This window comes from Phoca vitulina, unplaced genomic scaffold, assembly GCF_004348235.1.
Source record: "Phoca vitulina isolate PV1807 unplaced genomic scaffold, GSC_HSeal_1.0 scaffold15, whole genome shotgun sequence".
Lineage (NCBI taxonomy): Eukaryota > Metazoa > Chordata > Mammalia > Carnivora > Phocidae > Phoca > Phoca vitulina.
This window is the reverse complement of record NW_022589718.1, coordinates 11,064,222-11,076,747: the sequence shown is the minus strand read 5'-3', so window position 1 is coordinate 11,076,747 and position 12,526 is coordinate 11,064,222. Positions and strand designations below refer to the sequence as shown.

At 36.6% G+C, this 12,526-nt stretch overlaps 1 protein-coding gene across 8 annotated transcripts in view; it reads left to right on the top strand.

Moving 5' to 3' along the window:
- The window catches only part of NRG1 (neuregulin 1), a 1,100,990-nt gene that overhangs the window by 1,063,548 nt on the left and 24,916 nt on the right, over nt 1-12,526 (top strand). For all 8 annotated transcript variants that reach the window (XM_032413449.1, XM_032413447.1, XM_032413446.1 and 5 more), the window contains one exon: nt 1,169-1,298. In XM_032413449.1, coding sequence (XP_032269340.1) covers nt 1,169-1,298 — 130 coding nt within the window. The remainder of the gene's footprint in view (nt 1-1,168; nt 1,299-12,526) is intronic.

Sequence of the window (12,526 nt, the reverse complement as noted above, 5' to 3'; positions counted from 1 at the left end):
ATCACTAAGAATGAATCAGTAGCCAGGAAAAAATTTTGTCTAGAGATACATATATATATTTTTTCTTTTATCTGAAGAAGTCAATAGGATCTTTCTTGGCTTACCATAATGCTTTTGCTTTACATCCTGATAATATCGGTCATGAACATTATGTAAGTTAGACTGTTTTTGCTTGAGACTGAGCACTGCTTAATGGTGTTCCCAGTGGTATAAGCTGGGAGAAGTTCTGGTACAAAATGCCCTTGAGTCTCAGGACCGAGAGCTTTGGCTTCATTTAATCCATGTGCCTAATGGTGGAGTCATCATTTTCAGTTTGCTTTCACATACCTGAAGTTTGACAAGTGGATATCAAGCTTATCATAGTTGTAAGCCAAAATTAAGACTAGTGTCTACTCCTAATTCAAAATGGATGAATTTTGTCATGCTCTTCTACTGTTGTAGCATTATTAGACTCTTTCCATTTCCTCAAAAGTATGGTGGCAGTCAGGCATTCAACGGTGTTCTTCTGAGTAGAATAGAAATTTTGAATAGAATGGCTCCTGATCTGTATGTTAATATGTATATAACTAATAATATATATTTTTATTAGGAACAAATAAGCCACCTTGTATTCTTCTTTGCTATATATATATATATATATATATACATATATATATATATATATACACACCCATATATAGGGATATCTATATACATAATATATATAGATCTAAAAATTATAAGGTCAAATATACACATAAAATGTAATTTCCAAAATAAATAAGTAGTTGCCATTCAAAAGTGACCTTGAACTTGAGTTGCACTGACATGACTTTATATCATTATCTTTGAGCCTTCCTGGAAAATATATTTTACTTACTGGCAATTGGTCTTTTCTCTTTTCCAACTTCCTTAGAAGATAAAATATTGGTTATAAAAAATGTTGAGCCTTTTTCCTATTTCATTCTAATTAAATTAATTAACTGTGATTACCCTTTGATAATTTTATTCTATTGAATTACACCCAGAAAGTACTTCACTTGTTTGCTGTTGTTTATTAAACCTGAAAGTGTAGTGAAGTCTGCCATACCTTATGTGAACTCTTCCTTTTAAGAGGATTTAAGACTAAAGGTTGTTGAGAAGAGGGAAAGACACATGTAAACCTTCCCCTTCTTTATCTTCTATCCAGCTACGTCTACATCTACAACCGGGACAAGCCATCTTGTAAAGTGTGCAGAGAAGGAGAAAACTTTCTGTGTGAATGGAGGCGAATGCTTCATGGTGAAAGACCTTTCAAACCCCTCAAGATACTTGTGCAAGTAAGAAAAGCAATCCTCTTTGTGACTTATGTCCGTAACTGCTTCTTTCACATGACTCCATGTCTCATGATGTCTTGTTGCTTCTTTTCCCAATTTTGTTGCATCCTGTTGAATAATGCTGTTTTATTTGTAGAGTGTTTTGAAAAGTTCACACCATTTGTCATCTCCTCTGTTACATCCAGAATTGTTTTTTGCTTGTTTCAATTTTCTTTGTGCCTTTATATTTATAAAGTTGCTTTCCCCATGGTTTTCCTCACTGGTACCTAGAAGAGATGTGCAAATATCATAGAGGCCTATAACCTTTGAAACCTCCTTCTCCATCCAGTGTATGAATGAGGCTGTAAGATAATGTGCCTTTTTACCCCAATGATCACCTGCAAAATGAATAGGACAACTAAAAGCAGCAGAAGGGCAGAAGATTCTTTACTTATGCATCTGTTACACTTGGCATTAGTTTATTGGTTTACAACTATTCTAAAAATGGAATTTAGGTTGCTCTCACTAATAGGAAAAAAAACCCCAAATTGCACGTGTTTGGAAATGCATTTAGTGTGTGTACCATCATTGTGTGTAGAAGGCAGAGTGTTCTTTCATGCACTGCCGTTGTTTGGAGATATATTTAGAATGGTGCTCTTTCCAGTGACCTGAGGAAGTTGATGCACCATTAAGAAGGATCACAGTCATTCTTTCTTAACAGGCAGAATGAAACAATGATATTACCAGTACATTAAATATTTAAACCTTGCAGTTAAAATTAGTAGGTCTTATTAAAACCACATGTTTATTGTGCCATGCCTTTTAAGTCTCCTCTTGATATTCTGGCTGTATGTGGGACATGGACGCATATAATGTGATGTGGTAAAAAATGTGTAATGTCCCATTGAAATGATGAGAAATGCATATTTATTTTTCAGTTGCCTGATGTCTGTGTCCTATTTTTCTAAAGTAGCAGTGATTATCATAAAGGAGGAAAAAAAACATGCCATCATAAAAACTACCTCCTGCTCCAGAATATGAGCTTGTGGCTTACATGTGGACAAAGAAGAGCAAGTTTGTCAGAGACACAGCTGAGCTAATAGAGCAATTAGCAAAATGGAAAAAAAAAGGCACAAGAAATAATTAAGAAGGCCGTTTCCCCTTTACATCATATAAATAGTATAGAAATATTTATGTGCCAGTTCTAAGAAAACCTTTTATTTTTTATAAGTTACAAAGGACATCGTTAAAGACACATGTTTTAAAATCATCACATCAAACAAAAATACCATTTTTGTGGGAAATGTTTTGTCACACCCTGTGCTGTTCTAGACAAGGGCTGTCTGTAGGGTGTGTCATGGGACCTCAGGTACTAAGTACAAGTGAACAAGTACCTCCCAGAACCACTTTCTTGCCTTCAAAAGCTTTTTTTTTTTTTTAAGCTCTTCTTATAAAAGAGCAGAAGTGGTTCCAAGAGAAGACAAGTTTTGGTAGTTGTGTAGCTGATTTTATCAATGAAGACAGGCAACTAATAAGATTAAATATAGTCTTTTAGAGTGAACAAAAGACTAAGAATCACAGGAATAGAATTCTAATCTCAATTACTAAACATCTCTTTCACAGAGATAGGTAATAGCCTTAAGCCAAGATAAAACTCATAGGTAAAGGCCTTTTCAAAATTTGAAAGCAAGATGAAAATGAAAGAGCATGTAGAAAATTATTTCTTCCGGGTCCAAATTACTTCATATGACAATGAGTGTTTATTGGTTTAACAGTAATCCTAGAGATTCACTTTTTGATCACGAGTATATTGAAATCTACATACCTATAGTAAAGAATAAAAGTTGGTCAGTTTTGGTCTTTGGTTCTGCCGACTTGCTGTGAACACAACACAAACATGGTACCCCTATATTTATCATATTGAATTGAGATGAAGAAATTTTATAATCTCCTCCAAGGTTTTCTCTCATCGAAATAGAAACAAACAGAAGCTGAGAATTATAATCTATAAAATATGAGGTTCATTTATTACATGGGGAAATTTTGTTATTCCGTCCTAATCTTAGGCAAACCACCTAATTATGTTTTAATAAATCGCCTTGAAAAAAAAAACATTGAAATTACAGGTCCTTAAGTTCTCCTTCTTTTTAAACAACTGCACCCAGATTACCTATGTCTCATACAACTACTTCTTGAGGAAAGCATCTGAGACCACTATATTTTAATTATAATAATGAAACATGATCATTTTTCATCATCGCCTTTGCAAAGATTGACAAGCTGCGTGGGTGCATCTGATAGTTTCTGAATACCTCTCAAGAACCAGCACAGTGATTTTCCACATATTAATTTCAGCTGTTCTGCAGCCCTCCCACGTCCTACACAAAACATGCAATCACATAAGTGCTGTTCATTTGTTCCATTTTGGTATTACGCCAACAACCGTAATTTTTTTTCACCCACCAGTTTCTCATTAAATTTTAAGCCCAATCCAGAAAAAAAAATACTTGCTGTATATTTTTTTAATCTTGAAGTGAAATATTTGTTATTCCTCTAATAAATATTAAAGCAGCAAACTATGAATGAACACTCTGTATCCCCCAAGCTGATTGTCTAGTGGGTTATGCTTGTCTTCCACTTCTCAGCAGATTGGCATCATAATTTTATTGGGTTGGGTTTTGGGTTTTTTGTGGTAATTACAATCTTTCAGAAAAGTGTTAAAACGCTTATCACTGGATCTTGTTGGAAAGAAAATCTTTGACACCTATGATTTTGATAACTGTTTTACCCACTTCTGGACCATCTTTTTATTGAACCATCAAAGCAGGCTAGTGCCTTGAGGAAAGAATTAAGAGTATATTTAAAATCCAGAATATTTCAGGCCTTCTTCGTTGAATGAAAGTGTTTTTTTTATCCTTGTATTAAAAACATCTTTAACATAAAAAAATAATCACTACTCAGAATTGAAACAAAGACACGTAATATACCATGTCCTTTGACAGTATACTGTTCACTAGACCACATGAATAGACACAGAAAACGTAAAAAAAATGCTACATTGGCTCATCATAGTCCTGTGTACGAAGCCAGTTCATAGTTTCCATATGGTCCATCTGTCTAAAGCAAAACATTGCTGAAGCATGAGCCACATCGTTCAAAATCAACTTTATCCCATGACTCAAACACCACAAGCATGGAAGTTTCCAAGTCGTCTCTCCGGTCCCCTAATCCACTGTTGTCTTCTTGGGAGTTGAAGTAGAAGACTGTATAGCAGATCTCTTTTGTCTCCACTTAGAACAAGGTGTTCCAAATGGATTAACCATGTAACAGTTAAACACTTCTCCGAGGAGAGGTTTGCTGGTTACTTGGACATTCCCCTGGGGACTGTGTGGGAATTTCAGCTGTGGTTCTCATCTTCTATATGGCTTTTCTCTCCATAGTAATTTAAAATCTATCCTGGGGAAAAAATAGTTACTATTCCAGATCACATAAAGACAGAAGAATCATTCCATCTTTCACCTTTTGATGCCCTGTGTAATCGCATGGTTCAAAGAAACAAGATAATTTGAAATAATGTCCAGATTTTCCTCTTTGCTTTTCCCCTTGTTCTTGTATATCAATTCTCTGAGTAGTTTCAGTAGAGAACTATTTTGGAAGATGTTGTTGTGATTTTTTTTTATCTAAAAATGATTTTGTACCAGACCATATTTTTAAACCCATTATGTTGTCCCATGGACAGATGTGGTTTTCCCATGAGGGGATTAGAGTCTTAACCACCAATTTTGGTGAATGGTCTTGAGTCCTTTCACTTCAACTCTCTGGACGATATCTTTATGTATAATATAGAGTTAATATGTTCTCCAAATTTCTTCCCAGGGAGTCCATGAAATTAAATGAATTCATCTCTGCTAAAGTATTTCTAACTCTGGGGAAGCAAGATTTTTTTTTTACTTATAATAAAAAGTAAATGGTAGTATTACATTTTCTCTGTAGACATTAGACAAATACATACACCTGTCTTAACAGACTATGCTATGTTTAAAAAAAAAAAACAACATTTCTTCATTTTACTTAACATTAACAGTTTCACTTGGTTTGGTGGGGCTACCAGCTAGCTTTGTAACTTTGCATTTGACAGATCATGTAATATCTCTGACCGTTATCTTCCTTATAAGCAGAAACCAGAACAGAAACAAACAAAAAACAAAAACCAGAAACAAAACACACAAAACTTGGGAAGATGGGAGTTGCCTTCAAACATGAACTTACGATTTTGTATCATTTATGAAGCTGTGTAGTATATATAAGGGCCTATAAAAATACACATAACTAAGAGATAAAGTCACAACAAATACGTTATAATAAACTCAATAAATGAAACATTAAACATTTGTTTATAGAACAACTATATCTATGCCAGGCATTTTTGAAAACACAGAGAAAATGGAAGGCGTGGTCTCTGGTCCCTGGGACGTTACTCTGTTTAGGAAAATGAAGTAGCTAAAATAGTAAATCAATTAGAGTGAATATATCCCAAGTGGTGCAGTGCTGATTATTATGATAATGAAAATTGAAAGAAGGAAGAGAAAAGACGGGAATAACTTGGAGAAGACTCTATAAACATAGCCATCACTTACGGAGTGTTTTCCATATACCCGGTAGGCATTGAGACTGCAATAATCTTTCCTGCAAGACACAGTCACATGCATAGCTAGACCAGCAGCTCCATTCTGGGACGCAAAACAGCTACAAAAAAACAAAACAAAACAAAAAAAACAACTTAGACGTGAGGACCAGTTTATGAGCTCCAAAGACCAGGCAGATGACCTTGGACATTGTGAGAGCTAATAGGGAGTATTAGTAACTTCTGGAGCAGGAGAGTGACACAGTAAATATAGAACAGATGTTTAGGGAAGACAGACTTCCGTACAGGCGAGAGATATTTGGGGACTAGGTAAGGTGGGGCGAGAAAGTCAGAGACACTAGCTAAGGTTAAAGTTTTATAAAATCCTGCAATAAAAATGATGATGATATTTATAACACTTTTTGGTAGCTGGATTAGCATAATTAAACAAGGGGATGATGGCTCGTATTCATGGTTGTGTCCTGTGGCCTCATTATCATGGCTGTAGAGGAGAAATTTGAAATAGATAAAAGGAATATGTATATATTGGGTCAGAACCTCCAGTCCATGAGAACAGACTGCTAACTGAACTCTTATTCCAGCCCTAGAAGAGTTCATTCTTCCGAATGGGTGTGACACCTGCCTATGGCACTTCTCTGTTCTTAAAAGCTGTAACATTTAACAGATGGAGAAGCATTTGTGAGAGAGAGTGGGTGCAACTGGTGGCTTAGATCTGCTCTTGAGATGACCACATCTTCTATTTCTTCTGTGTTTCTCGTGCATTGAGAATCCTGCCATGCGCTTACTAGGTAGTTAGTAACTCATTTTGACTTTCACTCACTAAGGCAGATTGAAGGAAATCCTTTTGTCCTTATAGAAAACAATTTAGGTGTAGTTTTGCCTAAAATCAGGTGCACTGACTAGGTGTTCTTAATAGTTTGCTTCCCTTTTTCTCCTAAACTCAGCCAGGGTGGCCACATATTTATTAATCTCCTTCTATGAGGCAGGCTCTGTGCTAGTGCTTAGCATGAAGTACTGAACAAAAGCCATGCGAGGCTCTGCCCTCACAGAGTCTGTAGGCTATTGAGAGTAGCAAACATATTTCAAGTAATTAATTTAATTACAAATGGTAGGTGTGCCGGGTGCCATGATGGGTATTTAGGGAGCTAAGGAAATGTTTTATGGGGGACCCCAACTAGTCAGGGGTGGAGACTCTGGGGCGGGGGAAAGTATATGCAGCTCTTGCCTTGAGAAGCAAATAGCCTACTTCAAACACAATTTTGAAATGTTTATATTGAATTATTTAAGTAAAATGGGAATATTTAGCTGCTTCGTCATAAAACAAGGCTGGCAGAGTAGATAGAACTGTAAAGTTCTGAGTCTCCAGGCTGTTGGACGTGACAGGGGGAGGACATCCTCCAGAGAGGAAGACCAGACCACAAAGTAGCACTCAGTATGTCCTCGAGTCACAGTGACGTGGAGATGTATGGGATGTAGATTGATCCCATAGCCGATGAAATTGTTTGACCCCAAACTTACCAAGATACATCATGTCAAGTAAACAATGGCGAGAGTTTGAGTCTGCAGATGAGCATTTCAGAGCAAGCTGTGCAAACAGAGCTCTGGGAAGGGCACCAAGGTTCAAACAGGACCGGTTAATTCATAAACACTGCCGCCGTCATTATTGGGATTGTATGTCTTAGACATTGAAAACCAACACTGGAGAGCCAGGACAACTCTGATTTTTGTTTTTCCTCAATATTTACCCATGAATCCAGCGTGGCCACTCTATGTATACCGTTATCTTCTGGCTTGAGAATGAGTCCCCAGATCATATTAAATAAAAAAAGGGAAAAGTGGTGATGTGTGCTAGCTGAACAGTAACAGGGAGGTATACAGGGTTGGATCCGAAGGAAATGTTACTGAAACATTTTATATTTAATATTTTCTTTAATGACGTTGAAGAACGCCTTCCCTGGAGGAAATAAATACCTTTTACAGATGATGCCGTAAAGAAAACTGAAACATGAATTAGAAAAGCATATACAAACCTCAAGAAATTTCACTTAAAGGTAGATAACAGAATGAGGTTCATTGTGGGGAAAATGCAGACTAAGAGTAACAATACATTTGGGAAGGAGTAATCTACAACACAGATACTCAAGCAGTGAGTGGGCGAGGTCTAGCCAGAATGCCGAGCAGGGGAAGGGGTGAGAAAAATCAGCGCTTGCAATGTGATACCGTAGAAAAACAGATCCACAACTATTTGAGCTAGCGTAGACGCTGCCGAATCTAGCTTACACGGAAAGAGAGCAAAAGGCCTTCCCATCTAACACTTAAACTCACTGAGATTCCTTAAGATGTATTTGTTGTCATTTCCATTAGTTGATATTTGTAAGCATTAAACACCCAAGAAATTATTTCAGAGGTTATACAGTATGAAGGAAATACCACAACTAGTTTTGAAGTAGAGCGAATAGACAATAGGGGCTCTTCTTTTTGAGGCAAGGTATTTTTTTAAACTCTCCAAATATCTCATTGTAGGGTGATGACCAGGAGGGAGGAGATATCAGATATAGACTTTGTTTCCCTTTTCCTGTCTGATTAGGGAGGGCCTGATGAAAATTCATGAAACCAAGAATAAAGGGTGTCTAGGGATGGTTTAAAAATTGACCATAAATTTGTAAAACCACAAAACCACTTATAATGGTTTATAAAATTAGCCAATGGTAAATAACTAGAAGTTTCTTGGGGGTCTGTAAGTATCTCTGAATATGTCTAGCGGCTCCACCAATAAAGGGGAAATAGTATTCAATTAGAATATCAAAACCTTACCAAGCACTAAATCGATTCCCAGAATACATGCATGTATGATTTATTACATCATAAGCATATCAGGATAGTCACCAAATATTAAGGTTATTGTTAAAAACAGTTTCTGTTTGACAACACTATGTTCAAGTCTATGTTCAAGTCTTGTTCAAGTTATTGTTGCAAACAGTTTCTGTTTGACAATACTATGTTCAAGTCTTGCAGTGTCCAATAAAGAACTGGCATTATGGCTTGGTGGTTTATCTCCATCATAAGATGATACAGACTATTTGGTATAGTAACACCAGATCTGCTGAAGGTATGCCAATCTTTTTTGGAACTATCAGTTATATCTGAACCCAAACCACCCTTATGCTAATATTTACCTTCACTCTTTATTGGACACTGCATTCTGACACTCTTAGGCTCGGTTTAACAAACATTTTGTGAGAGCTTTTGACAAGGCAGATACTGAGTTAAAATTAGAGATACAGAATGATCAAAATATGGTCACTGTGCCAACCCAGACAGGCGAGGGCAATGAAAGAGATGGGGACAGGATGCATTGCAGGAGCCCAAGAGAGAATCGTCAGCTAGGCCGTGGGAGCCAGAGATGGGGAGATGGAGGTCAGGGAAGGGTCAGTTGGAAGAGGTGATACTTTTAAGTTCAGACGAAACTGTCTGTGAACTTTCATCTCATTAAGCACAAATGTAGAGCAAAAATTATTTATCATGTTAAGAGCAAATACTAAAACAAAAAATAATACTAATTTTCGTCTACTCTGATCAATGAAACAAATGGTTTCAGAGACAGAGACATTTGAGGCTACAATAGAGGCTTATTATTCATACAGATTTTTCTAAGAAATAAAATTCTTGGAATTTTCAGACTCTTACCAAAGCATATTGTTCAAAATCAGATTAAATTTACCATACTCTTATCTCCAAAGAAAGTGATAGATTGGATCCTTAATGTAGAATGCTAATTTATAAATACATCAGAAGCCAGACAGTCTCCTTGTCTTTCAGAAGTAATTCCATAGAAGTTAATCAGAGCTTATAGATCAGATGAATTTCCATTTGCATATGCTTTCTGTATACAATCAATGCAGTCTGCAGTTTGCTTACATAAAAACTATCTCAGTCTCTGCTTCCTTCCATTTAATTTGGCGACAACTCTAGATGTCCACAAAAGTTACATAATGACTATTGCTGCACACTCGAATTGCTTTAGGAATAGGTACTTGCAATTCGTTTTCCCTTCATGATGGTCTTAAAAATGCATCCTATCAAAAATGTTTTTTCGAAGTCCTTGAGTCCTCCCCGACCGGTAACACATTCAGAAGAAATGCTAGTCAGTTTTCATACAGTGACTCCATGTGTTAGGATGAGCATTGATTCCCAGAACCCTTGTGGTGAAAGGAGCCTTTGATAAATCACTTAGTTAAGTCCCTCATCTTATCACTGAGGCCTGATGAAGTCAAAGTCAAATGGACTGCCCACGTCCAAGCCCCAAGATAACTGTGGTGACAGGAGAGAGGGACTTAGTCTCCATCTTCCAAGGTCGGGGTCCCTGACACCTTGAACTTTAATGTACATACAGATCTCTTAGGGATCTTGTTAAAATGCAGATTCTTATTCAGTAGTTATGAAGTGGGGGCCCAAGATTCTGCATTTCTACTAATAAGATCCCAGGAGATGCTGATGCTTTTGGTCCATGAACCACACTTTGAATAATAATAAGGCTTTACCCTAAGAAAATTTATCTGAGTGAAGGTAAACATTAGCATAAGGGTAGTTTGGGTTCAGATATAACTGATAGTTCCAAAAAAGATTGGCATACCTTCAGCAGATCTGGTGTTACTATACCAGATAGTCTATGTCATCTTATGATGGAGATAAACCACCAAGCCATAATGCCAGTTTCCTAGGAAACATCATTTTAGAAGTTCATACTAATTAGAAAATTGGGCAAGAGTTTTGATCCAGTTCACCCAGTTGTCCTGTGCCTTCTCACTCAGCATTGACACCCAAGATGCACAAATGACAATTTTCTAATAAATGCATTCCTTCTCTCAAGGGACTCATGATTCTTCAGCTATATGTTAATTTCCTGATCCTTAAATCAGTGCACTTCTTACTTCAAATGGTTCTCCCCTACCTCCCCTCTCCCCCGCCACACGCAAGTGTTTGCATGTTTTATACCATGTTCATTGCATGGAACAAGTGGATTATTGTGTGATCAATATGAGAATTCTAATTTTTATCAAGAATGCAAACAGGTAAGATGAAATGGTCATCATAGAATATATCCTTAATTCTGGATTACCTGCTTAATTGTAGGGTATGCCCATGTGGACTTGTAGTCCTGGTTCAGAAACGAATACACAAAGACCCTGTGTATTTCAGAAGTCATTATGTGAAATAAGTTCTATGGAAAACAGGTTTCCATGTATTTTCCTCATATATCTGTGAAGACATTCTTATTAAAGCATGTGTAATGACATCTTTATGAAAAATGGCCCAACCTCACAGACTACCATTCTTATTTCTGGATTTCTCTGGGTAGATCTTCCTCTGTTCACTGCTGCAAACATATTCTAACCAAAAATAACCAGTTTAATTATATAAAAGTGTTTTGAAGGGTTGAAAAGAGCTATACCAATACACGATGTTTGTTGTTAAGTTTATTGATAATATGCTAATGATCATAATTACACTTTATGTTTGCACAAGAACTCACGGGACTAAAACTCAAGAAGTGCTAGTATTTTATCTTACACGCCATTCTTCATGAAATACGAAAATTAGAGGGGCGCCTGGGTGGCTCAGTCAGTTAAGCGGCTGTCTTCGGCTCAGGTCATGATCCCAGGGTCCTGGGATCGAGCCCCACATCAGGCTCCCTGCTCCGCGGGAAGCCTGCCACTCCCCCTGCTTGTGTTCCCTCTCTCGCTGTGTCTCTCTCTGTCAAATAAATAAAATCTTAAAAAAAAAAAAAAAGAAATAGGAAAATTAGATACACCAAGTCACTTGGTAATACTTTTTTGGCATTGAATATGGTTTTAAGGGGAATGAGAAAAATATCACCCTTACATTTGTAAAAATGAATAGTTTTATTCACATTTCTTTGATGCCAAAAAAATAGTGTTTATTCTTATTTACTCTGAGAAGACAGGGTCATGTGTAAATCATGAGGTATGTGCTGTCACTGCTACATTTTATTAGGTGTTTTGCATGATCATTATGGTATAGCTAAACTATTAATAGTAATCACGGCTATGGGTGTTGAGCATCTATAAGTTTATTTGCTTCCTGGAACCTTTTGATGACCCTATTTCCTAGAGTATGTTATTGGGTACAATGAATCCAATATGAAATGCTTTCGTTAGTGGTATAACAGCAACAAAAAGAGCTGTTAGAAAGGACTTCCAAAGTTAGGCGCATCCCCATTGCATGACCTTATGAACGATATGGGTGAACGTATGTGAGTAAAATGAAAAGTTTATACCACTGAAAGATAGTTTTATCTTAGATGCAAAATGACATCTGTTAAGTACGACTATAGAAGAGTAGCCGTTTAAATTTTAAAAACGTATCTGCCTTTGATTTGGGATCCATGGATGAAGTGAAATGTGTGCTAATAAATAATCTGCCTTTTTCTGTCATGCAGTATTAAAAATGAGACCTAATCTGTAATACCTTTAAAAAAATTGGGAATATAGTTGTTCTTGTCAGTAATCGCTAGAGTATGGAAGCGCTTGACTTCTATGGTAGTTCGATGATTGAACTAACATAAAAGTAGCTATGAATGTACAGA